The sequence below is a fragment of the Cavia porcellus genome, unplaced genomic scaffold, assembly GCF_034190915.1.
Source record: "Cavia porcellus strain 051 isolate PalLab524CR breed Dunkin Hartley unplaced genomic scaffold, mCavPor4.1 scaffold_3, whole genome shotgun sequence".
Classification (NCBI taxonomy): domain Eukaryota; kingdom Metazoa; phylum Chordata; class Mammalia; order Rodentia; family Caviidae; genus Cavia; species Cavia porcellus.
The window spans coordinates 68,281,127-68,308,622 of NW_026947486.1; the positions used below are offsets into that span (position 1 = coordinate 68,281,127).

The 27,496-nt window shown below is 32.8% G+C and overlaps 1 protein-coding gene across 2 annotated transcripts in view; it reads left to right on the top strand.

Moving 5' to 3' along the window:
• The window catches only part of Col4a5 (collagen type IV alpha 5 chain), a 230,895-nt gene that overhangs the window by 185,293 nt on the left and 18,106 nt on the right, over positions 1 to 27,496 (top strand). For both annotated transcript variants that reach the window (XM_063246265.1, XM_063246266.1), the window contains exons 37-46: positions 436 to 575; positions 6,069 to 6,195; positions 11,236 to 11,316; positions 11,948 to 12,046; positions 12,955 to 13,005; positions 14,431 to 14,616; positions 24,024 to 24,157; positions 26,282 to 26,354; positions 26,488 to 26,559; positions 27,305 to 27,433. In XM_063246265.1, coding sequence (XP_063102335.1) covers positions 436 to 575; positions 6,069 to 6,195; positions 11,236 to 11,316; positions 11,948 to 12,046; positions 12,955 to 13,005; positions 14,431 to 14,616; positions 24,024 to 24,157; positions 26,282 to 26,354; positions 26,488 to 26,559; positions 27,305 to 27,433 — 1,092 coding nt within the window. The remainder of the gene's footprint in view (positions 1 to 435; positions 576 to 6,068; positions 6,196 to 11,235; positions 11,317 to 11,947; positions 12,047 to 12,954; positions 13,006 to 14,430; positions 14,617 to 24,023; positions 24,158 to 26,281; positions 26,355 to 26,487; positions 26,560 to 27,304; positions 27,434 to 27,496) is intronic.

A 27,496-nucleotide genomic window follows, 5' to 3' on the forward strand; every position in this document is an offset into this window, starting at 1 on the left:
AATGTGTGTTGGTAGAATTGAACTGAGGCAATGTCTAAAGTGATCAGACCTCTTGTTACAAAAATATTTGAAGTTAATACTAATGAATAGAGATTTAGAAACTTTAAAAGTTAGAATTCAAACATATCTCTTCTCCAGCAATATCCTTTTCATGTAAACATCCTTAAAATCAGCTTTTATGTATTCCTGATTGTGAAGCTCAAAACTCAAGGGTCTTTTTGAAATCTTTTTGCTTGTTCATATATGTCTTAGATGTGCCACAAGTGAAAACGTTTTTTGTGACACAGGTATTGAACCTAGGGCCTTGGCACGAGTCTAGTCTCAGAAGTACCAAGGATTAAACCCAGGGCCTTGCATGTGGTAGAATGCTAGGCAGATGCTCAATAACTAAGATATGTTTCAAGCGTAAGAATATTTTTTAAAATATTTCAACAGGTCCTCAAGGTGTGGAAGGACTCCCCGGACCTCCTGGAGTTCCGGGACAACCTGGCTCTCCAGGATTACCTGGACAGAAAGGAGATAAAGGTGACCCTGGCATTTCAGGCATTGGTCTTCCAGGTGTTGCTGGCCCAAAGGTAATTACATACTAATCAAATGTCTCAGCAACTTGTAATTTTTATTTAATATTGTGTTTATTACTAATTCTTCATTAAAAATACTATGGAATGAAATAGCATATTCTTGGTAAGAGATTTCTTCTTTCTTTTATGCAAGAAGGTATGTCTTATGGTTTGGGTCAAGTAAAAAAAATTGGAAAAATCTGTTTTGGATTTTTGGCTTTTCTTGTGTCCTGATCTCTGAGTACATTTCAGTAAACAAAAACTATGTTTTTATCTAGTTTTGTTTTTCCATTTTTACAGTTAAGGCTATGAGTCTTTTTCCCAATATTGTTATTAATATGAAAAGATTTTCAAAGTAACATTAACAATTAATGGAAGTATAGCAGTATTCTTAGCATCTGAGGAAGTTCTCTAAATTTGGTTTAAAACATTCTTTTATATCCTTAGTCAGTGAAAGCTTCTATGGCATTTCTCAGGTAACCAAACTTAGGTCTTATTTTGCAGTCAACACAAATTTACTAACAAGTGTTTCTTTCCACTGAAAAAGGTACTAACTCCCTTAATCATACAATCATATCACAGAGTTAAGTAGTATTAGAAAATGAAGTGTGATTCTCAGCCTGCATGGAAATAGTGACTAAAATAGTGACTAAAATAATAAGGTACTGAATTTCATTCTAAAAGTAATTTCCTTTTAATAGCATGCAAATAGACTACAGCCAGTTGACTTATTTAGTATAAGAGATAAGGAAGTTTCTACATTAATAACTTCAGTTAACAATGTAAAGTTAATTGAAATGAATGAAAATTTGCTTGTGAGATTTATATTTTACCAGTAATATAGTCATGTGTACTTTTATTAAAAAGTTCAACTAAGGACATATAAAAAAGCAAAATGAAAATCTCTCTTGCCCTTCTTTTTCTCATTCTCTTACTATATCACCCCTCTCAATATTTGGTATATCATAAAGTGTGTAGCTATATGTATGTCCTCAAGAGTTCTAACTGTTCTATCTTCCAGCAGATTTAGTGATTATGCTTAAATATTTTGATTTTTGATCCATTTCGATTTTAGTTTAGTGCATAGTGAGAGATATGGGTCTAGTTTTATTCTTCAACCTGTGGAAATCCAGTTTTGCAGCACTAATTTTTAAAGAGCTTATTTTTTTCCAGTGAAGTTGTTTGACCTCTTTATCAAAGATAAAGTGTCGCAATGTGTTTGGTATTGTTCCTTTATAAGTCTATTCTGTTCCACTGATCCTCTGGTCTGATTTTGTTGTTTTCTGTTTGTTTGGCAGTACCATTCTATTTTAATCAGAGAAGCTTTGTAGTATAATTTCAAGTTACGGACTGTGATGTGCCCTGCTCTGTCATTATTGTCCACAACTGATTTTGTTACTCTAGGTTTTTTCCGGCTCCATGAATTGTAAGATTGGTTTCTATACTTCTCTGAGATATACTATTATTATACTGATTGGACGTGCATTAAATTTCTATAACAATTTTGGAAGTATGGCCATTTTCACCTCTATTGGCTTTCCTACTCAGAAACAAAAGATATATTTCCCTTGTCTGATACCCTCTTTGATCTCTTTTATAAGAATACTGTAGTTTTCATTGTAAATGTGTTTTACTTTCTTTCTTAGACTGATTTCTAAATATTTTATCTTTCTTGATGCTGTTATGAATACTTAAATTTTTCTATGGTTTTGTGATTATGCACATATGTTGCACTACAAAATTTTGCACATATCTGTGCATATGTCGTAAGACTGTTTGGTAAATATCACCCTAGAACAAATTCTGAGCAGAACTGGGGAATGTAATGTATATATTTCTTTATAATGTTTCTAGTTACTGTCATATTTTTATTAAATATCTCTATATGCTCATAATTAGTAGATGAGGTTTTTGTTCTCTCCCTATTTTATAAGTATTGAGTATTATCAGTTTTCTATTTTAACCAATCTAATATATAAATGTTACTTTTATTACCTGTTGTTTTTGTTTATATTTGAATTTTCCTGAATACAAGTAAAGCTTCATGTGATCATTTGCTTTCTAATTTATCGTGTACATGCACTCTTTGCTTCATTCATTTATGATGAGTTTGCTTATATAATTCTTACTGATCTGTAAGATAATGTTAATGGTTAAGGTGCATCCTCTTTTGATTATATGTGTTGTGAATATTTTCTCCCAATCAATTGTTTGTTATATTATTTATGGTGTGTTCACATGTGAATTTATACTCTTCATTTGTTCATTCAAAAGACATCCATTCAGTATGTGTAGGTGCTGGAGAGACAATATAAATGAAATGCACTCTCAGTATGGAGCTTGTATCTAGTCAAGGAGATATTCCTTTAACAAAATAAACACAGCTATTGGATGTTAGAAGGTAATAAATCTCAAGAGAAAAAGTAAAGCAACTTGGTGGGAATTACTGGGAATTGTTACACTTTGAAATAGGTTATTGAAGGAAAGTCTATCTGACACAAATTGAGCAATGACCTTAAGAGAGTCAGTCATGCAAAGACCCTGAGGTGGGAATATAACTAATATGGCAAAGAAACATAAATGAGGACAGTGTAGATTAAGCAGAATGAGGTCAGGCTAGTAATGGACAGATTACCTAGGGCCTTGTAGTTCATAGTGAGGGTTTTTATCCCTGAGTGAAATGGGAGTGAATGGAATAATATGATTGATTGTACATTAATTTTTTAAACAAAAATTACTGCTCTTACTTGCAAAATATGTAATAGAGAAACAAGGATGAAAGCAGGCAGACCAATTATGACACTATTTAAATAATACAGGTTATAGATGTTTATGGCTTGGATTTGAGTGATAGCAGTGGAAATGATAAAAAATATGGTTGGAAACTGAATATATTTTCTAGGTGAAAGCAGAAGGTTTTCTTGTGGAAAAGTGTAATGTCGAGAATGGCTCCCAAATTTTTATCCAGAACAACTAAAAGATAGGACAGAATTTGGAAAAGGCAGGCTTGATGAGGAAGAGAAACAACATAATTTACTGGTTGTGTATATTTTGTTGCCAAATTGAGAAATTTGTTAGTTAAGTAATAGGAAGCAGGAAGATGTAAGAAAGGTTGGAGCCCTAATTACAGGTATTTTCCCTTGCTTCTTGCCTGCTTGCTTCCTTGTTTTTATTGTTCTCTACTTACAAAGACTTGTACATGCTAATATCCTAAAAATAAATTTATATATTCATCCTGTGCTTTAATAGTTTTACTCTTTATATTTGCATCTTTAATTCATCTGAATTGTTTGTATGTTGTATGAGGTGAGGGATGTTTTTCCAAAATGAATATCTGGTTGACCCAACTCTTCCTTGTTACAAACTCCATCTTCTCCTCTCTAATTTAAAATTCCATTTTTACAGTTCTGTTCACAATGTTTTTTTATGAAATGAGTGAATGTTAACATTTATATAGTATAACAAAAATCATCATAATAAATCATGTATAAATTTATAATAGACAGTAGCAGAAAAAATACTGCAACTGGCAGATATCCACAGTATATATATCAACAGTATACTTTAGGGAACTAAGTTTTAGTTTTTCTATGTGATCTACAAGAATATTTTAGTAAGCAAATTCTACCTAAATTCAGAAATGGATAGCGATAATAAATAACAAAACAATAGTAAATAGCCTATTTTTCTTTCAGATGGTATTACTAGATTTTAGAAAGGTATTTGTTTGAAAATGTAAAATTCTATAGCTCAGTTCTATGGGCACAGGCAGTCAGTATTTGTTTGTACAGTTGTGATGCATACAAATAACAATTATACCAACTTAGTTAAATAATGCCAATCCAAAACCATGAATCAAATTTCAGTTATCATGGTAGATTAGTTTTTCAACTTATAAATCACTATAAAAAATAAAAGACTGTATCATGATCAATGAATGGTCATTTCACATCTCCCAAATTCAGTCAGTGACTATTAAGCATGCATCTATTGAGTGTAAGCATGCAGTCATGTTGCCTTCCCACCTCCCAGTTGTAAACCAGTGTTTCATTTTACAAAATGTACAGTTAAAAGATAAAAGTGGCAAATGAAAAAGAAAGTCCAGGGAGAGGAAAAAAATGGGGCTGGAGGTGCAGCTTAGTTGCGGACCAAGTGTTTAACATGTGTGAGGCCCTGGGATCAATCCTGACTAAAAAAATGATAAAATATTTTTAAAATAGAAAATAATTATATTAGAAGTGAGATTTTAATTAATTTACTTGCACGTATAGAAAAAAAGCTAGCCAACATTAGGAATGGAGGCAGAATCATCATTTGAGAAACCTTAGATATGATTCTAAGCAATACAGTCAAGGCAAAGTCGCCAAAACAAATGAGAAAAGTGGCACTAATGAGAAGGACAAATTGTTCCAAAGGAAGTGAGCACTGTGGTAGAGTCAGAGTTATGGTACAGGTCTTCATTGTTTTTAGGCAAAACTTGTACCAACAGTAAAAGAGCATTTGACTTTTAAAGTCTCTGTTAGAAGAAAAATATTCATTGAACAAAATTAGTACGTTTGACTTGTCTCTAACCACAAAGATTCTTTCAAAATGATTTATGAATTAAGACTTGCATACATGAAATGACTACAGACATGAAAGAATAAAAGACTTCCCTTATCTGAGCAGCTGAGGTAGGCCAAATCTAAGTTCAAGCCCAGCCTGGGCAATTAAGTGATTTAGTGAGATCTTGTCTCAAAAATTAAAGAAGTGGGGAATGTAGGTTAGTGCAAAAGCCCTGGGTTCAATCCCCAGCACCAAAAAAGAAAGGAAGAGAAGGGAAGGGGATGGAGGCAAAAGGAAAGGAGAGAGGAAGCAGGGCAATGGAGGGAAGAGGAGCAAGGCAAAGCTGCCTCACACTTTTAGGGAAACTCTTTTTGACCAGAATAGCTTAATAAAAGAAGTGTGATTTTCGATGTCTACTAAAGAACTGATAGATTTCTTCATGTTAAGATGAGATTTACCTTTTATAGTAGAACTTGCTATTTCTATTGTTCGATGTGCTTATTGTAAATGAATTGCATTGTAGCACAACAGGGATGATGATCACAGGTTCTGAAATCGGATTGTCTAGGTTCCAATTCAATTCCACCAATTACTAGTTTGTGTCATTGTAACATGGAGATAAAAACAATATTTTTTAATAAGGTTATTGGGTGTTAATGAGAATTACACATCTGCATAGTATGAAAATAGAATGAGCTCTGGGCTCATGCCCCTTTGCTTCAAATTAATTCTGCCACTTAACTAATGACATTACACTTGACTTCTCTAAGATTCGATTTTCTCATTTATAAGTGGAGATGACAAAATCTTATTCACAGGGCTGTTATGACTAAATGCAGCACTTTATGTAAAGAACTTTGTAGACAGCTAGTATATGGTAAAAGCTCTGTAAATAATGGTATGTTCTTATACAATTTAGATCATGTAGAAATTTCAATTTTATCTTTTTACTCATATTTTTAGGGTGAACCTGGTCAGCCTGGAATCCCAGGGAACCCAGGCATCAAAGGTTCTATGGGAGTTACTGGTTTGCCTGGATTGCCAGGAACACCTGGAGCAAAAGGACAACCTGGCCTTCCTGGATTCCCAGGTAAGTATTCCTTTTAAGTTCTTTCTTTCTTTAACAACTCTAACCAATGATACATAGAAACTTATTTGGCAGACTTTCATTCTATTTCACAATCAGATACATGATCTCAAACTAGTTCTTTACCTTTTCCTTGCCCACATGTCTTTGTGTATAAAATGAGAATAAGTATTACCAACTCAGCAGGACAATATCCTGGAGGCAGAGAGACTTGTATGGTGAAGCATTTTTCAATCTTTGACTGTTAGCCACAAATCAATTAAGAGACCTTACTATTTTTGTAAGTGATAATACAATCTACCAGGCACTAGCTTGCTGCTGATTCTTTTAGAAAGCTGTACACAGGCACACGGTTGGTGGCTGTTGGTAGAACAATCATATTGCTCCTTCAAATGACAAGGACTGAGTCATTCATGTAACAAGAATTAGCATTATAGCTAGGTAGATAGCCTGAACTAGAGTATTATAGTACATGATTAGCCATGCTTTTGTTTAGTTTTTGTTTGGTTTTTTAATTACTCAGTAGCATGGATGAGTGAGTCTTCAGTTACCTTTTTCTTAACCTTTTAATTGAAGTATAACATACATACGATAAAGTACATTTATGTATGCAAAACTACAAATAAATTTCAGTCTATGTATATATCCCATGTACCCACCAACCATATGAAAATATAAAATAGTTCTTTCTCATGGTAAAATTTACTCATGCTTCTTTGCAGGGAACTCTCACTCCACCTCGAAATAACCATTATTGTAACCTCTACAACCCTCAATTAAACTGGTTTATTATGGAAATTCATATAAATAAAATCATATACTATGTATCCTTGTGTCTGTGAATGTCATGTATTTAGTTGCATGTATCAGTGGCTTGTGTTTTACAAATCCTGTATATTGATCCACTTAAAAAATATACCTCAATCAATTTCACATACTTTTGTTGAGGGACACTTGGGTATTTTCAGTTTGGAACTCACATAAAAGTGCTATTATCATTCTTTTACATGTTTTTTAGTGGACATATACACTGATTTCTCTAAACTGAAGTCATAGGATATGTGCATATTTAATCTTCAGTAGATGATACCAAACAGTTTTCCAAAATGCCTTTGATAAATTTCAAGCCCATGAACAATGTATGATTCATCCAGTTGTTCATATTCTCTCACTCACTGGGTACTGTCAGTCATTTTAATTTTTATCTATACTGGCAGGAATATAGGAGTGTCTTATTGAGGTTTTAATGTACTCCTTCCTAATGTTTAACAATATTAGACATCTTTTCATGCACTTACAGGCCATTTGAATAGCATAATTTGAAGGCCCTTCTCCAGTATTTGTTGTTGTTCAGTGCTTATTGGGTAGTTTCCCTGTTTTCTTGTTTCAGAGCAGTTCTTTATATCATTGGATGTGTGTCCTTTGCCAAATACATATATTACAAATGTATTATTATTTTTTTAATTTTAAACAGAAAAAAAACGAAGCAAACAAACAATTGAAAAAGAGTAACAAAAGCAAAACGACAACAGTAACAACAAAAAATAATAATGGCTATATAAAATTTCAGAGCAAGATCTGAAATTTGCCTTTCATTGTCTTAATGCTACTGTGTAACAAACAAAATTTGTGAAGCTGGGTTTGGTGTCACACACTTGTAATCCCAGCATGCTTGGAGACTGAGGCAGGAGAGGCAATTTAGTAATGTATAACCGTCTGTCTCAACATAAAATAAAAAATAAAAGATGGCTGATAATGTAGCTCAATGTGCAGGTCCTGGGTTTAAGCCCCATAGCTACACATGAAGGAAGGAAGGAAGGAAGGAAGGAAGGAAGGAAGGAAGGAAGGAAGGAAGGAAGGAAGGAAGGGTGAATAGGTGAATAGAATGTTAATTTTAATAGAGTTCAGTGTTTCCATCATTTTTTTCATGGTTAATTATTTTTGTGTTCTATCCAATACATTTTGCTGACTTGAAGCTATGGAAATATACTAAAGTTTTCTAACCTTTAATGTTTAACATTGCATGTTTAGGTCTAGAATGTTTGAGTTTTTATTATTATTTGTTGTAAATTTTATTGTTGCATATTAGTTTTACAGAACAGTGAATTTCATTTTGCACTGTTTGCACTTGCATATAACACTATTTTCACCCACCTTATGTCCTTTCTCTCTCCTCTTCTCTAGATCTTCTTCCTTTACTCTTAACAATATCATTTCTAATTTGTTCTCATCTATATTTTTAAAATTTTCTTCTTTGATTTCACATGAGAGAAAACATGCTATATTTGAATTATGACCTAATCTAAACAGATTTTTATAGTTGAGACAGCACTGAATGTTCATATTTTCCCTACACAGACATTCAATTGCTCTGCATTTTTTTTTTTAAATCAGTACCAGGAATCGAACTCACGACTGCCTGCTTGCAAGGCAGGTGCTTATGCCGCTGAGCTAAATCCCCAGCCCCTGTGCGTTATTTTTTTTAAATAACTTTAGCTCCCTGGATAAATTGCAGTTACTCATTTGTCAAAAAATCAAATAGTCACATACATAGAACTCTGCTCCACTGATTTGTTTTCCTTTCTTTAATTTTTAAAAGAATTTATTCACTTTTCATTAGTACAGATTTGTAGTATGCGATGATTGCATTCACCATGCGGTATACATACCACATCTGTTTTCTAGTCTTTCTTTAATATGACATTGCAACACAGTCTGAAATTTATTTATTTATTTATTTATTTATTTATTTATTTATTTTTGGTATTGGGGATCAAACTCAGGACCCCACACTTGCCAGGCAGACACTTTAGGCCGCTGAGCTAAACCCCCAGCCACTATAAATTTATATTAAGCCTTTAAACAGAAGTACTAAACCTTTGCTCATTTTTTCGTTGTTGTTAGCTTGGTTTGGTTAATCTAGATCTTTTGCATGAAGCTGGGAATCTGCTTATCAATTTCCATCAGAAAATGCCCACAAGTACTTTGATTAAGATTACTATAAAGATCTAGGCAGCTAAGTGTAATTGATTAACAATCTTTCAACTCTGTGGACAGGTTAGCTTTCCAGTTAGTCAGGTATTTAACTTAATTCAACAACATGCCACACTTTGCATTTTTTAAATTTTGATCATCTTTTGTTAACTTTATCCCAGGAAACTTGAAGGCTTTCGGTGAGATTTGAGAGGATATTGCTTTTTCATTTACATTTCTAGTTATTTTTAGAACAGCATAGATATAATTAATTATAAAATCTTGAGTTTATATATAAATAAATCATTGATTCCATTTATTGACTGAGTTTCTTTATAGGTTTTTTAATTCTATAAACATATCTGAATTCTATAAACATATCTGAAATCTTTTTCTTTTTGTCATTCATATCTTTTATTTCTTTTTCTTTTAAATTATATGGCAAAGATTTCCACAGTAATGTTTAATAGAAGTGGTTATAATTGACATATTTATCTTTTTCTTAAACTCAGAGGGGCCGTGTTTGCTATTTTTCTATCAAACATAATGCTGTGCATCTTATCAACACATTTATTTCCTATCTTAATTTACAGGAAGCTTTTTTAAAATCAAAATGAGTGTGAGTTTTATCAAAGCTTTGCTTTTTCTGAGTCTACAGAAATACATTTGTCTCTCTTGTTTTTTCCTCTATTGATTGAATTATCCTAATTGGCTTTTTTCGTCCAAACAGTCTTATATTCTGGGGATAAACTCCAAAGGAGTCACACTGCATATATGGCTTTTAAGTATTGCTGGACTTTATACTTACTTCTTTAAATTGTCTATGGCTATGTGAAGTATTGTTTTGTGGTTTTTCTTTCTCATAGTATCCTTATCAACATTTTGATATGGAGATTTGTTGACTTCATGAGGTGGGATGTATTCTGATTTTCTTTGTTTCACTTTAAATATTTCATAATGAAATCTGAGCCTGTGGTCTTCTTTGTGGAAACCCTTTTTATTTTTGATATTTTTTTCTTTAGTCTTCTTTGTCTGATATACATATATCAAATTCTTTTTGGGGGTGCATTAGGAATTGAACCCGCAGCCTTCACACTGAGCTAGATCCCAGTTTGCTGATTTTATTTTGAGACAATGTTCACAAAGTCCTTAAATTTCCAAGTCTGGACTCAAACTTGCAATCCATTGACCTCAGCATCCCAGAGTACTGGGATTATAGGTGTTTGCTACCATGCCTGGCTCTTCAGTTTATCACATTTACATTATATTAACTGTATGCCATTTCACATACAGTGTAAAACACTTAAAATAGTATAATTGTGTTTGTATATCATGATCTTTGTGATTGTGTTCATATACTTTTGTAGAGATAATAAATCTTACAGTTAGTTGCAATGTTTGCTATAAACAGTGTCTAAAGAATTTAAGCAAAACTATTTTATATCTACCTACATATTTTCCATTTTAATGTTATAGCTTCCTGTATATTCATTTGCTATCATTCTCTAAATTCTACTCCTTGATCCAGCAGTTCTACCCTCGGTATTTTCCCAATATAAATTAACATATATATCCACAAAAAACCTCTGCATAAATAATCATAACCACTTCTTTAATAATAGGTAAAATCTGTCAATAATAACCCAAGGATCTAAGGACAGATGTATGAATTAAAAACTTTGTATTAAAACTATATAAATTGTTATGATTATAAAACTATACAAATTGTATCAGTATAATGTAGTAGTACTTATTTCTTTCTTTTTATTTTAGTGGTACTTATTTCTATGTTTATGAATGCATAATAATGCTATCCTCTGGATGAATACATTTACAACTTAAGATTATTTTTAGTAATATTCAGCAGTTACCAGTTTTGGAGAGAATTCTGATGTTAACACTATAAATTGTAAGTTTTCATTTGAGCTCCAATAGCAGTGTCATTGTGTTTATTTTTAATCTACTTTTATTGGTACAAATACAGAATGATCACATTCATCATAGAGAATTTGTACCTGTACATGATATAACTTACTTTTCATTATTTTTAAATTGAGCTCTTTATTCTAGGAACCCCAGGCCTTCCTGGTCCAAAAGGTATTAGTGGGCCTCCTGGGAATCCTGGTCTTCCTGGAGAACCTGGTCCTGTTGGTAAGCATGAAAATTAAGATATTGCTATTCTAAAAAACTGCAGCTTACCACATTCAATTTGAGAAAGTCAACTCATTTGCATTTGTAAAATTTCAAGAAGATTTGTGATCATTCACCTAGCAATATATGTTAGAAAGTGAGCAAATTTAAATAAAAATTATAAGACCTTACTTTGTAGGCACACATTTTAGGACAAGTCAATTCAAGTTTCCTATAACAAAACATAGACACTGAGGGGTTTTTTTGTTTGTTTGTTTGTTTGTTTTTTGTTTTTTTTTTTTTTTTTTTTTTTTAGAATGGCAGGCTGGAAAAATGTTATTGTCTTTCAAACAAAATCACCTATGTTGACCCATTTCAGTCCTCTAATACACCCTGTTACTTTGCACACCTTACTCTCTTATATATTAAATCCATATTAAAATGATAAAAGTTTCAGATACTGAGTAATTAGGTTGTTTATCTCATAATCCAACTTCAATTTTTTTCATAAGATTTCATGATTTAAAGAAGTGTCTCAGAAGTACTTTGTGTCTTTTGGAAAGAATTCTTTGAAACTCAATTTAAAAATTGACATATGTGGACAGAAAGGGAGTTGAAAAATGAATGTAATTTGCTGTAATCTGTTTTGTAGGTGGTGCAGGTCATCCTGGGCCACCAGGACCTCCAGGTGAAAAAGGAACACCAGGTCAAGATGGTATTCCTGGACCAGCTGGACAGAAAGGTGAACCAGGTGCTGTATGCTTTCATTTTTCCTAGCCTTCTAATTTTCTCCTGGTCTATTTTAATTTGACCTTCTTCATTCACAAAGAAATTGGGTCTTTTTTTTAATTTTCTAAGCTGCCACATATTTTCTTATTCCTACTTTGCTTCCTTCTGTTTACCCTGAGAATATGAGCTCATATTTGTTGATCAGGTTGCTGCTTTATTACAAAAAATAACTCTAAACCTGTCATGTCTTTGCATTAAGAAGTTTCCCAGTTTTCTTTCCAAATTTCTTTGTTTGTCACTGTGCAATTAACATTCCATTTATATGTTTTTTTGAGGTATGATTTTGATGGAAAGGGTACAGGTGATTGAGCCCAAGGCCTTCCCAATTAGCTACATCTTTTTTTTTTTTTTTTTTTTTTTTTAGACAGGTTCTCGCTAAATTGCTGAATTTCCCAGGCTGAGTAAAAACCTGAAATCCTCCTGGCTTAGACTCCCAAAGTGCTGGAATTTCAGATGTGCACCACCATGCCCATCTATGATATAAATATTTAAATGTAACTTGACACTCGTCACAAACATAATATATATTTATATAATTTCTGGATATTAAAATTGCTCTGTTAGTAGTTAATCTTCTGGAGCTGGGTTATAACCCAGTGATAGAGCACTCAGTTAGCCAGTGTAAGGCCCTGGGTTCAATCCCCAGCACACAAAAAATCAATCATCTGCATATCTTATGTAATATATAGTTATATTATATTAATATATATAATACTCTATTATATATATAATTTTGTATTAATATATATAATGTAATGCTGTAATAAGTTATAGTACTTAATGAAACAATGATGATCTAAAAATAGTTTGTCATCATTTCACTTTCTATTATGATTTTAAGATTTTTTGTGTTGTTTTGTACTCCAACAGGTCACCCAGGCTTTGGAATTCCAGGACCCCCTGGGCTTCCAGGACTTTCTGGTAAACTTTAATAAAATATATTAAATGAGCCTATAATATATTCTCCAGTACATTCATTTTTCCATTTCCATTATTTACTGTTGTAAAATCTATATACAAGACTAAAAATTCAACTATAGAGTTACACCTTTGAGTCTTTATGTGGCAGTATAATCTAAGAAGCTGAGTTATTTAAAAATGCATCCTGCTGAGGATTTAGCTCAGTGGCATGAGCCTCTACCTGGACAGTGGAAGGTCATGAGTTTGATTCCCAGTACCAAAAAATAAATCTTTAAAAATGAATCCTTAAGGATGTAGATATATCTTCACTGACTCCATTAATAAATGTACGTATCTCTTCACTGACTTCATAAATAAATGCTGAGGAAATGATATAGAAAGAAAGAAAATTGGTAGAAAGAGATAGATTTTACTAAATATTTTAAAACTCAATTTAGCCAGGATAAAACGTGTTCTTTTCTCCCTATAAAAATAATATCAAGATTAAGGGAAATTCTACAAAAATGTGTAATAATAATAAAAAACATTTTTTTGTCTTTTTCATTTTTATCGGTACCAAGGATTGAACTCACAACCGCCTGCTTGCAAGGCAGGTGCTTATGCCACTGAGCTAAATCCCCAGCCCTAAAAACATTTTTTAAAAGTCAATTTTAATGTTTTCCATATTTAGATGAATATGTGTGCATGTATAACCTACCTTCCCTTTCTAGTGCTTAATCTCACTGTAAGCACCAAATAGTCAGTAGAAAATTAATTGAAAGACTGAATGTGCATACATGTAGGTATGTTTATGTTCTAAATTGAATATTGAGTATTCTATGGAGGCTTTTCTGATGCTGTAGATATATATCCTAGACATTTTTTTATCTTTCTCATGGTTGCAACATGAAAATTATTACTCCAGTGTGCCACTGTTTAGATTCTTAAAAGCGCTAGAGGTATAGAAAAATTTTAAGTATAGTTTGTGTAGATTATGATTATAAATTTTGAGTACAGTGATCTGCAGACATGCATAACATTTGAAGATCCATGTAGTCCATTAGTCTCAAATTTAGAATCAAACTATCTATTCTAAGAATTGTCTCCAGTCATTTAAAAACTATTCTTAAAGATATTTTACATTTTTTAAATTTTTTCCCTTTTTTACTCTCATAACTGCTGATCATGTAATCATTATTCTATGTCCTAATACAACAGGTGTCTTTTGCAATAAAAGCTGTTTTTTTCTATATTTCTATATGTACTGTGATAACACATAGATGCATTTAATAGGAAAAATGGTTGTTGGTTTGGGTTTGGGATTTATTTAAAGATAGAAATTACCCTACTGAATTGCATTACTTGCTCTAATAACTTTAGCCTTCTAGGCAAGCCTGTACCTTAGTTTCATTTAATGTACTCTCTAATGTCACTTTATTTTCACAGGTCAAAAGGGTGATGGAGGGTTACCTGGCATTCCAGGTAACCCTGGCCTTCCAGGTCCAAAGGGTGAACCAGGATTTCAGGGTTTCCCTGGTGTACAGGGTCCTCCAGGCCCTCCTGGTTCTCCAGGTCCAGCTCTGGAAGGTCCTAAGGGCAACCCTGGACCCCAAGGTCCTCCTGGGAGACCAGGTATGTTCATGAATCCTAGGGGAATGGTCTGTTTATTATTCAATTTATTTCATTTTGCTGGCAGTTTACTCAGTTGTTAGGCCTTAGAATTTGTAACATGAGAACTTCTTACAGACAAATAGCTTGGTTTATATACCTGGCTCCATCTGTTTCCATAGCATCTAACATAGTATTTGCTGTAATGAATTTTGTCATTTACATAAAGTTGAAATAAAACAAACAACTTGGGTAAAAAAGGAAATAGTGACTTCCTTTAGTCTTGTTATAAAATATAAAGCTATACTGATAACCTGGCAGCAAAATACCATCTACATTTTTAAATGTGAGCTTCTCAGCATGTCATCACTAAAATAATTTTAGAGATCACCCAATAGATAAATGCTTGTGATCCACACCACAGGTGTTGCTATGGTTCTGTTACATGATCAACAAAATGCCACCAAGCACCATTATAATTTTATCTTCCCTAGGAACTAGACAATCAAATTTATCTTCAGTATGATCAGCATGATCAAATTTACTAGTAATCTTTCCACCAACCTCGCATCTTTACCCCATTTGCCTTTTATTCACTTCTCTAGTATTTTAAATTTGCATCCATTATACCTTTTTGTTTCTGTGCTGTCACTTCACTTTACTAATTTGAAAATCCTAGTTCTCATTAATGTTGCTGAGACCAATCACTGGTGATATGTTATTAACAGATTTTTGAGACTTGGTGTTAGTTTTTCTCTTTCTAGTAATGGAAAATTTAACCTTTACTGAATTTAAGGAAAAAGAAAAATCTAAGATTGAAGAAACAAAGAAGTTGTTCTTTTATCTTTAGAAAAACCCTGACTTACTTTTAAAGTGCGTTTTAAAAAGAAAATTTGCATTTAAACTCCAGTAAAATCTTAAGTGGTTGGAGTTAATGTTAATGAATATGCTATAGAAATGTGAATTCATATGGGATGTGGGATCACATTCTATATTCAGATGATCATTTTGAAAGCTAAATTTTAATCTGATCTTATTTGGCTGTCGTTAGAGGGTAATACTTAAGATTTTAAGTAGTTTACTATTGAAGAAAACCAGTGAAAATCTCAGCCATGGTAACTCTTTTGCATGTAGTAAAAAGAATTGAAACGAATTTCTTGCTTTGTTTTGCATGCAATTATTCAAATAAACCAAACTATTATCTCTTTTATTTTCAAATTAGCAACTGGTTATTCATTCTTGCAAGTAATGGAACTCATTGATTAACATTAGATTAATATACGACAGTATAGAGTGTGGGGATATAGCACAGAGGCAAAAGAGCTTGCCTGGCAAGCACAAGACCCGTAGTTCAATTTCTGGTACTCCCAAAAAAAAACCTCAATGTAAAATCATTAATCTGACTGTAGTGACACATGCCTATAATCCAAGAATTTGGGAGGCTGAGGTAGGTAGATCACCACTAATTTGAGGATAGCCTCAATGACACAGCACAACTGTGTCTCAAAAAGGTAACAATAATATCATTATTCATAAAGATGTCTTAACTATTACTATCTTAATAGAATCATAGCAAAAGTACTCAAGAAAGGGAGCACATATCTGATGAATATTTGGTTTATCAATCTCTTTTATAAACTACATATTAAAATGGAGTGTTAATGATGGGTTAGTGATGAATTCCATAAAATAAGTTTTGGTCTTTCAAAATATGACACATATTTTAGTAATTAAGTGGTAATAGTTTGGTTTATATGACATGCATTTGTATGAATGTTCTAAATACTCTGTAATTGAATTAAATTTTAACTTGAAAGTATTTAGTACAATGCATTTAGTTTTTTGATGTTTCTAACCTTTTTTGATATTTTTCCTTTCATTAATGATGACATTGGGCCTTGGTGAACTTTGACCCCTATCCAGGTCCTCCAGGTTAGCTCTTTAACTCCAAAGTAGTAACTGCATGAAGTTTAAAAGTTTTCTTGTGTACATATATGTATGCATGTATGCTTACATATATGTGTGTAAATAAACAATCAAATTTAATGTTTTCAAGAATTTAAATGTATTTTTTGAGTCTGTGTGCCAATTCAATTCTCACATGATGGCCTATTTCTGTGAGTTTTCAGAAATTTGTGAAGAACAGTGTTTCTAATGGAATGACCCCACATTATCTAATTAGAAAAACTAATTAATGCTTGTTGTAGCTACCTTGAAGGCTGAAACAGGATTGTGACTTGTGCCAGCACAGTAGTTCAGGCCAGTGAGGCCATACCATAGGCCAAAGGAAGAAAAAGAAAAATGAAATTAAACTATCCTTCAAAAAGGCATTTTTAAAACAATAACATGTAATGACATGTATTAGACATGCAAATGTGTGATCTTCATTAATCATATGGTTCTAAATTATACTCCTGTGAAGAAAGTCCATTTAGTATAGTATTTTCAAAAAATCAGTACAACCAATACAGATTAGAGGCTCTTAAACCTATTTTCATCACGTACAAACAGAATATACCAAACAATTACCAAGAGAGACTAGATGGAAATTATTGATTTGTAGTAAACAAATGCTCACCTAATTAGGAGTTAAAAGACCCACAAATATTTGAATGTATTATTGTTGTAAATGAATAGTTCTTTTGGGATTTCTAGAGGGAAATTAAAAAGGAGAAAATTCTACTCCTAGGTCTGACTGTTGAGTATAATAGAACATTTTTTTTTTCTTTTGTAAATTAAAAATTCATAAATTTTCAAGATGTCTTTTAGGAAGCCATCTATCTCTATCTGAGCTTATTCCTTAGTTACTTTCTCTAACTTTACTTCTTTATCTGTACTGGGAATTGAACTCAGGACCTTTGCACTGAACCCATATATCCCCTATCCATTTTGGGGGACAGACTTTCATTAGGTTGCTAAGGCTATACTTGAATTCATGACCCTTTTGCTTCCCACAGTGCTGGAATTATGTGATACCACACATAGCTTCTGATTCCTTATCTGATTCCTTAGTTTCTTACATTCCCACAGATCCATTATTTCACTGAACCACAGAATGCGAGACCAAGAAGGGACCTATGCTATATATATATATATATATTTTTTTTTTTTTAAAGAGAAATTGATGGCTGGATTCTTGTTAAAGATGGAATGACAAGTTTTAACTCAAAACTGTTGCAATAGAGGAAAGGTTATAACGATGAATAGGAAAGAGTAACTGAGCTCACCTCAATAAGACAGAGATTTTTCATGAAGGATCAGAAAGAGGAGGTCAGTGATGGGAACTTACTGACAGGGTATCAAGGGTAAAAGGATTGTTGCTAGAGTCACTTAAAAGGATTATTGCTAAAGGAATACCAAGGACTTAGACACCAAGGGTGGTAGATGAGGAACATGATGAGATTTTAAACATTGGAAATAGACTCTCCTTACGGTGACTTAACAGTATTCTTATTATAACTGTACTTGGCAGGCTAGAAATAGAGCCCTAGAATGAGAGAAAAAGACATGAGTGCACTTGTAAATTTGGGTCAAGGTGAGAGTCTTTGTTACATATGATACACTGAGGCCCAATAATATTATTTAATGTAATACTTCTTTAGTTACTGGCATAGTTGACACTGCCTTGTGTCTATACTGCTAGTAGCATCTCTTTCTATGAAGAATATTTATTACATGGCTTGATGCTTATGTTTCTGGTCTCTTATTCTAGTTATAAATTTGATAAGTTAATGGATCAAAAATGCTTTTAACATTTTAGAAGACTTGGCTATAGCAGACCAGGCCTTCCATCCACTTTCTTGTTTTTTGTTACCTTAAAAGCCCCATCAACCTCTAATAACTGCTTCTTGTGTTCTTCCTAAGTGGATGTCATCAAGAAGATTAAGATAGTGCACGCGATTTAAAAATCACAAATATAAAAAGATGACTAGGAGATACTTTGAAGCAATTTTGAGTCCTACTTGTCTGACTTGTATGGAATTCTTCTGCCTTCATCACTGCTAAAGTAGACTATCAGCTAGGAGGTACTTTTTCTTTTTTCCTAAGGCACTACAATATATTTGATGAAGAAAAGCAAAGTTTACTTTGCTTTAAAATCAGTTTAACAACTGTCATTTACCAAGTGTGCTCTAAATTGCAATTACTAAAACCTAGTCTTTCTGGTGGTGTCTTCTTTGCAATAGTTGCAAACTACAACCTTAAGTGGAAATTAGATTTATACCAGTGGAATCGTCAGTTTATCTTTAATAATTATCACTTATGTACAAGATTTTATTTTGGGGGGGGATTTTTAGTTAACTTTTTTCAAGTGATTTGAAAAACAGTAAATTGAAAGCCTCATACACAAAATTGAGTTGGCATATAACTCATTAAAATGTAAGCTTTTCAAAATTAAAATCTTAGAAGTTTTGCTGTGATATCATCATTTCTCATTGTTACTGACTTGAATGAAAATGTCATTTTCCAATGTGGTATTTTTCTAAGAGTTCTTATTATTGGTCTTTCTGTATCAAACACAAATCTAAAGTGTCTTTACTCAAACCCTAAATTACGTTTGGTAGTAATTTTAATATATTAAACTAATTATGCAGTTAGTGCTCTACGTGTTATCTTGAGTTAGTTTGCTATTTAAGCTCAGTTTTAGCTTTCTAAATTTCAAATTATCAGTTCTTTTTAAAAGTTTCATTATTGGTAATAGCAGTAATGTTTTCCATATAGATTGCACGCAATCATTTCCATCATAACTTTTGTTGTAAGCTCCCAGAGAGCAGAGTCAAGAGTCTTACTCATTTTTATATTCCATGTAGCACCTTGTACATGACAAATATTAAATCTGAGTTTTAAAACATGCCTTTCATCATTAATCCAATGAGGAAAATTAGGGCAGATAACAGTGTTCCCACTATGATTGCCCAAAGGCATATAGTTAATAAGTAGAGAGTCAAAAACAGGATCCTATGTCTTCAAACTTCTAGGACTCTGCTCTAGCATCTTTTGTTTTCTCTTCTAACATTCATTGTTTATAAATCATAGCAAGACTTGTAAGTAAAGAAAATTGTGTTTTTAGTCAATTAACAGTAACCGAGAAATGTTCTATTTGTAATTTTTATCATTTTATCTAATGATCCTTCTTCTAATAGTGAATTGCCTGAGTAAATACGTGCATTGAAATATAATAAAGTAATTATAATATTTTCTGTGGCTTGAGGTGGGCTATTGCATTCCAAAATACTTAAAGTATCACCTCATTGATAGTCTTCACATCTTTGGGAAATTTGAATCTTTAGTTTCAAGTTCAATTGGGTGCAAACATGCATTGATTTTTTTCTGTAAGTAGTTTATTGAGAATAATAATGTACAGAGGAAAACCTCACAATGATTTGTGAAAAAAAATCAGAAGTGGCTTCACTGATTGATTTTCAAATAAAACAAATAGAAGTACAATTAGTAATGGTAAGCTCATATTTTGATTTTTCTCTTCAGTCAGCAATGATTTTTGTATTTTTTTGACAGTGAAGCCTCTAAATTCTCTTAACTTATATCTCCTTGGTTCAGTCTAAACATACAAAAACTTTATCTTGCATTTTTGTTGAAGGATGCCAGAAGCCAAGAAAACTTCATCCAAAATTACTCCTTTATTAAAAGAACTGAAGACTGTCAGTGAAATCCTGTTTCATTGCCAAATATGATGTTTTGAGAAGGACTTTTGGAAAGTCACAGAAGCAGTGTTAACACTGTCTTCAGTAGAGTTTTCCATTTTTTTTTTTGATTAATGAAAACCAGTAACATTCTCTATAATAAGCTCTAATTGAAAAATTTGTCTCCCCATCTCCAGTATGATTCTGTGTGCATAGTGATTATGCTAGATGTCTAAGAAATAAACCTAAGAAAATTATTGCTTAACTTATGCTATAATGTGAACCAATTCTAACTCATAATCTTATTTTGTACTGTGTGATGTCTGATACTGCTAACATCGATCTTTGGGCTTTGGTGAACTCTGCTCTTCCCAGGTTTTCAAGGTTAGACTTTTCACTGGTCAATTCTTTTAAATATTTTATATGTCTGATAAGAGATAAACACTTTATTGTCTTATAAATAAAAGCAGAATTTAGAAGCTATTGAAGAATGCTGTGATCCTCAAATATTACCTAGTTGAGTTTTAACCTTCTGGTGGGGGTAATGTGCCTTATTTATAATCAAATTTGAAATGATATCAAGTCTTTGTGGTTTTGGTTGTTTATAGTAGGTAATCCTATATAAAGATATGTTGAATTTTAAATGAAAATATACTTACTTTTACCTTCTAGACTGTGCTAGATCATTTATTTAGAGAGGCATATGGCCAATTTATAATCTCTGCATATATTGATTATATTTTCTTGATAACTTTTTTTTGCTTAGTGATCTGTGTATTTGTGGCTATTTTCAGTAATGGAAGAGATAAACTATTAAATGCTGTTAAAATTAACTGATGTATACTGTATGTCATTAGTAATTCACTAATTTAAATTTGAAGGACTAAACAGAATGCATGCATCTGCATGTAAAATCCCCAATATTCCCTTTTAGTTGCAAAAAATATAGTATACCTGTTTTATTTTTCAAATGATACAGTACTCTGATAACCTTTCAAACTGGGAAAATAAAAAAAAAAGCTGTCAAAGGTTCCTTTTTTTTTTCCTATTTTAAATTTTCCTTGGCATTTTCATAGGTTTGTTCACATTTTATTTTTCTCTAAATAAACTGATTTACTCCCTAATTTCTACTCTAAATGATACAAACTACTATTTGCTTAGAAAATCCTATTTAATGCATTTGAACTAAGCAGGTGTTTTTGCTTTTGATTTTTAAGTTACAAAGTACCCCAAATCTTTGTTTATGATGGATAAGGGAATTGCTGTGTTGTCTAGTTATCAGGTTAAAGTGACTTTATGAATTAAATTGTTTAACAATTGAAATAATTACTATTGTTCTATTGAACCTGATTTTTTGTTCTCATGTGCCAGATATTGTCATGTTGTTTTATGAAATCACATAAAACACCTGAAAGATGAAAAACATGTTCATGTTTCAAGATATGTGTTTATTTTCAGTTCTACTTATAAAAATAATAGTGCTAATATTTATAAAATTAAAAAATACCACCCCTTGTATTATTATTGTGTGCCAGGCACTGTGATAAGTAATTTATACATGAAATTTCATTTATTCTTTACAACAATTTGGTAAAGCAGATGCAGATGCTACTCTTTTTCTTTTGTTTTCTTTTTCATTGCTTTGTGTGGTGTGTGTGTGTGTGTGTGTGTGTGTGTGTGTGCCTGTGCTGAGGACTGAAACTTCACAATGAGTTTCACATATCCAGCCTACCTTTTTAAAATTTTGATACATGTCTAAGTTCTCAAGTTTCAGGTGGGACTTGAATTTGCATCCCTCATACCTCAGCTCCCATAATTTTGGAATTAAAGGAATGTGTCATGCCACTGTGCGTGGCTAGCAGATATTATTTTTATTTCCACTTCATAGAAAAAGAAATTGAAGCCAAGGGGATTAGTCATCTCAATAAATCAAAGACTGATGGTTTATAGATTTAGGATTGGAACACCAGAATTCTAACTCCAGTTTTCAGTGTTCTTAATCAGTAACTATTGATTCTGAGTCCTAAGAGTATTTGGAAAGGGAGCAAAACTTGAAATTCAATCTTAAGTCAAAAAGATGACAGGCTGTGCATGAGTAAACTTGAACTTAGTATTCTAAATTCTTATATATATCATAGGTCCCTAAAAAGTAATACTTACAAGTCAGGCATGGAAGCACATGCCTGTAATCATAGCATTCAGGAGGCTGAGGGAGGGGGAACACCAAAAATTCAGAGCCAATTTGGATTAAATAATGAGTTCAAGGCCAGGCTAAACTACCTATACAATGAGATCCTGTCTCAAAACCCAAAACAAAAACAAAAACAAAAAGAGGGATTCCATATATATATGGTTTAGATCAATAAAAAATTGATGAAATTGAGGCTACCAGAAGAGAAAAGATATGTGTGCTAGCTTTGGGCTTATTATTTATACCTTGTAATTATTTCCTTAAGAAGGACTACTTAGTCTCAAACACTACACACTGTACAAACAAATAACACTTATTTCTCACCTGCTGACAAAAAACTTTGTCACAGTGCTAAGTTGTTTAATGGACCTGGGATTTTTATTTAGAAAGAAGGGCAAAAAGTATAGCATAAAGAAAAAACCTAGCGAAGTCTCACATTAAATTATTTTTGTTTGCATTTTTAAAAAATATTTAAAATGTAAAAATTATGAAAACTTCCTTTTGCAGTGCTGAGAGTAAAACCCAGGGCTTCACACTTACTAAGAGCTCTACCACTGAGCTATAGCCCCAGCCCATGAAAACATTTTTGAAATTGTACTACATTGATTAAATTCTAACCATTAAAAATATTCCCATGCATAAATCATATCACTAGGACAAAATTATTGTCTTAATTCCATAATGTCTTAGTTACTTTTTACTCCTCGCTTAGATAAAATACCTGATGTACTAAGTTGGGAAAGGAAAGATTTATTTCTTACAGTTTTTGGATGTTTCAGTCCATACTCAGTGGGCTCCAAGGCAGGCTGGCATAATGGGCCGCAGTTCATGGCGGCGGCAAACAACAAGGCAAAAACAGGCAAGAGAAAGACATGCCTTCTTCCTGCCACTACATCACATCCCAGCTCCACCCCTATGTGGGTGTAGCACTGACACCATCAATCCAAGCACTATACAATGAATCAATCACAAATGCACAATGTAAATACGTTAGGCCTGGGGGCCACCAACATAAACCATGACACATAGTAATAAATGCAACCTTTTACAATAAAAGCAATTTTATTTTTTAATGTTTTTTTTGTCACTGGAGCTAAACCCAAGACCTCTCACATGAGCTGCTCTGCCACTGAAGTACATACACCATCAACCTCAAGCTATTTGATTTTAATCACAATATTTTGAATTCCTTTAATTTGTTAGAATGCAAAATCTTGAGTTTCTCACAAGCTTCTTACTGAAGCTGAAATTATGGGGGTGGGCCTAGGAATCCGAATCACAAGGTTATGCCAGTTTTAAGTCAAATACTTTGTTAGACATTCAGAAGCAAATTATATCCTTAATTATTTCTTTAAATATACATTTATTGGGTTGAAGGAATAATAAAATTTAAACCAGAAGTACATACAATTACGCATTAATGACATAAGGAGCCCAATCCAATTTACATCAAGAAAGGAATCAAGATAGGTCAATAAATTTTAATGCAATGTCAGCTTTACCTGCAAACTAATATGAAGAAATCTTGATACTTTAAACTCTTACATTTATACTGCTCTTATGCTATACTGAAATTGTGTCATTTGTTGTACATCATCAAGGTCTACCAGGTCCAGAAGGTCCCCGTGGTCTTCCTGGAAATGGAGGTATTAAAGGAGAAAGGGGAAACCCAGGCCCACCTGGGCCACCTGGATTTCCAGGTTCCAAAGGAGATCAAGGATCACCAGGACTCTTGGTAGGAAATGGGAGTAGATATTTGATGAGAGAGGAATGTGGGTGTTTGCATTCAAATGGCAATTCTAAACTGTAAACATTTAATTAGCACTTAGGACTATGAAAGGCTCACTGGTGAATTAAAGTGAAAGTAAAAGACTTTATGGCATTTTGCTCTATGATAGCAGAAGGGTACCTCACTTACTTTCTACCTTGGTTTGAATGACTAACAGAAACTTATTTCTTTATATATTCTCAGAGCTGCCACCATTCATTCAAGCACGTTGTTAATAAATTTTGACAACCAGCACAGTCTGGGCTGCCTTTCTTAAAGGCTGCTTTACAGCAGAAAAAACTGTCTGTAAAATAGTGGCTCTTAAAATTTTTCAGTATCTAATCTTTTTTCCATGGCATTGCTTTTCTTCTAGTTACTTAGTCTTAAAAATTAAATCTTACTTCAGTTTTTTCTCCTACACCTCTACATTCAAGACTCCTGACTGTTACAATTAGCCTCCTTTACTCTCTCTCTTTCTCTATTTCTGTGTTGGTGTGTAAGTATGTATGTGCAAATGTGTTTGTTTTGTGAAACATTTGAGAGTAAGTTATATCAGTCATAGTTCTTTACCATTAAATACTTTCTTACATAAGTTTTTAAAAAAACTTACATAATCACAGTATATTATCAACTTTTGAAAACTGAACATAGATATATGTAATGCTTTTAAGTTCTGCCTTTAATGTTCAAATTATGTTAGCTGACCTAGTAATGTTCTCTTTAGCACTTCTCCCTTTAAAATGGTGACCAAAACATGAATTATATTTAATTGTCATGTCTCTTTAGTCTCCTATAATCTGGAACCATTCCTAACCCTATTTTTCTTACATGACTTTAACATTTTAAGAAATTGTCACCTCCTGTATTTTAAAAATAGGATATTCCTTTTGTTTGATGTTCTTCCTGTTTACATTTGGATTATGTATCCTCAGCTGGAATGCTACATGAGTGATGTTATGTCCTTCTCAGCATAATAAAGAGGTCCTTGATGTCCATCTGCCCCTCATTTGTGATTTTAATTTTGATAACCCAATGTCAACTTGTCAATCAAGTTGTTATCCATTTTCTTTTTTGTATTATTGCTGTTTTCCTCCTAATAAGCAAAACTGTGTTAAGGTACATTAATTTCTTGCAAATATAAATTTCCTTTTAGATTTAACATCTATTAATGATTTTTACCTCAATCGCTTTCTGCTGGAATAGTGGTAAAAGGATGATTTTCCAACTTTAGTACTACTTCTGCATGTATAGTACAAGTCAGCTCTGTTGTAAGCAAGAGTTTTTCTTCCTCTTTGTTCACATATTATCATATGGGCCCAAATTTCTCATTTTTTCAGTGATTTAAAAATTACCTAAGTATCATTCTTTATTTTGGTGCTCATATTGTCTCAGATTTGAAAATTTCTTCAAGCTGTATCCTTTCTGACTTCTCCCATCAACTTTTCTTTAGCACTTTCTATTTCATCATAAAAATATATTGTCACTGTACCCCATTTTTATTGCTACTTTTACAGACTTCATTTTCCTACACTTGGAATAGTGCAGTAGCCTCTTAAGTACTCTTACTAGTTTATATTTTCCTTTAGATTCATTTTAGAGCTATTTTCTATAATTTTCATGCTTTTTATGGTGCTCAGAAACCAATTACCAGGCCCTAGGATATACTTGCTAAGTATCTCAAAATTTAGCCTTTCTACAGCTGTAATTCTAATCAAAGAATTTATTGCCTCAGATGTACACTAAAAAGAAAATATTTTGTTAATAATCAAACACTGACTACTGTTTATTAAATAGACATGCTATGCAGTTTTCTATACACTTAATATGAACTGTCTTATTAAACTCTTACCACCACTCCATGAAATGCAAGTTGTATACTGCTGTTTCCTCCATGTTAGAGGTGACAAAACAATAGATTAAAGAGATTAAATAATCAGTTGGGGTCACACAAGGTAATAAGAGGTAAAACAAGGTGTAGAGTTCTTGAAGTTTAACTCTGCAGACATTGCTATACATTAGTACATAATACCTCTGCCCTAATTTCCCTTCCTTCCTCCCCCAATTTTGTTTCTAATGATTTTGTTTATTCAGGGTAATCCTGGTCGGCCAGGTCTCAATGGAATGAAAGGAGATCCTGGTCTTCCTGGCGTTCCAGGATTCCCAGGTATTTGAATGGGTGTTTGGAGGTTTCTCTTTACATTAAATTCCTTTGGGGCAACAAACATATTTTGATTTTTTTAAAATAAAACCTGTGGTCCCGTTTCTTTGCTGGGTAATTGTTTGTACTGTTTTTGCAGGTCTGAAAGGGCCCATTGGAGTGCCTGGTTCAACTGGCCCTGAAGGGGAACCAGGACTTACTGGAGCTCCAGGTAAGAAACATTCCTAAAGCTACCTCTGCTTGATGGCTAAACACAAGAAAGAACTTGAAAGCTTGTGTCCCTTCAGCCAAACTCTTAAAGTCTGTAATTTGCTAATTTAATAAAGGTTCCATTTTATTAATGTAGATAGCAGACGACTCAAAGTTAAGATGTATGATGCATAAGAATACTTTAATTGAGATGTTTTTACTGGCTCTGACACTTAACTTTCACATATTCACTTCAACAGGTCACAAGAACAATTTTTGTTTGCATATTTTTATATTAAATTGTTCTTTTTGCTGAAAGGCTTATAGATGGTTCCTACAGAATATAAAAGGATATCTAGTAAATTACCCTGTTATTTCAGTGGGTTCCTGGACAAGCACTACAAACAAGAACTGCAAATAATGTCAGAAACACAATGGACTTATCGGGGAATGAGATTTTCCTCCCAGGCACCATGTTCACAGCTTTGTGATCAATTGGACACTTCAGTAACTGATAGTGCTTGCGATTTAAAAATAAGATATCATGCTTAATTTTCCATTGACCTTAAGAAAGTTGTTTATTTTTCAGTTATCTGGTGAAATAATGGTAGTTTTTCCGAACAGATTTCTGGTGGATATGGCAGCAGTCAAATACATGTAACTTTTTTCTCTCACACTAATATTAATCCTGACCTTAGGTCATTTTGGCATCTACTTCTTCTGACCTTTTTTTTGCTTCTTTGACCTTCATGTGTTTTGCCTCTTAGGTCCTCCTGGATTGCCTGGTCCTTCAGGACAGAGTATTATAATCAAAGGAGATGCTGGTCCTCCAGGGATCCCTGGCCAGCCTGGCTTAAAAGGTCCACCAGGATTATCAGGCCCTCAAGGCTTACCAGGTACCTTTGCAGATCATTTTTGAAGGAACCCTTTTTTTCTTGAAAATGTTAAATTCTCATATT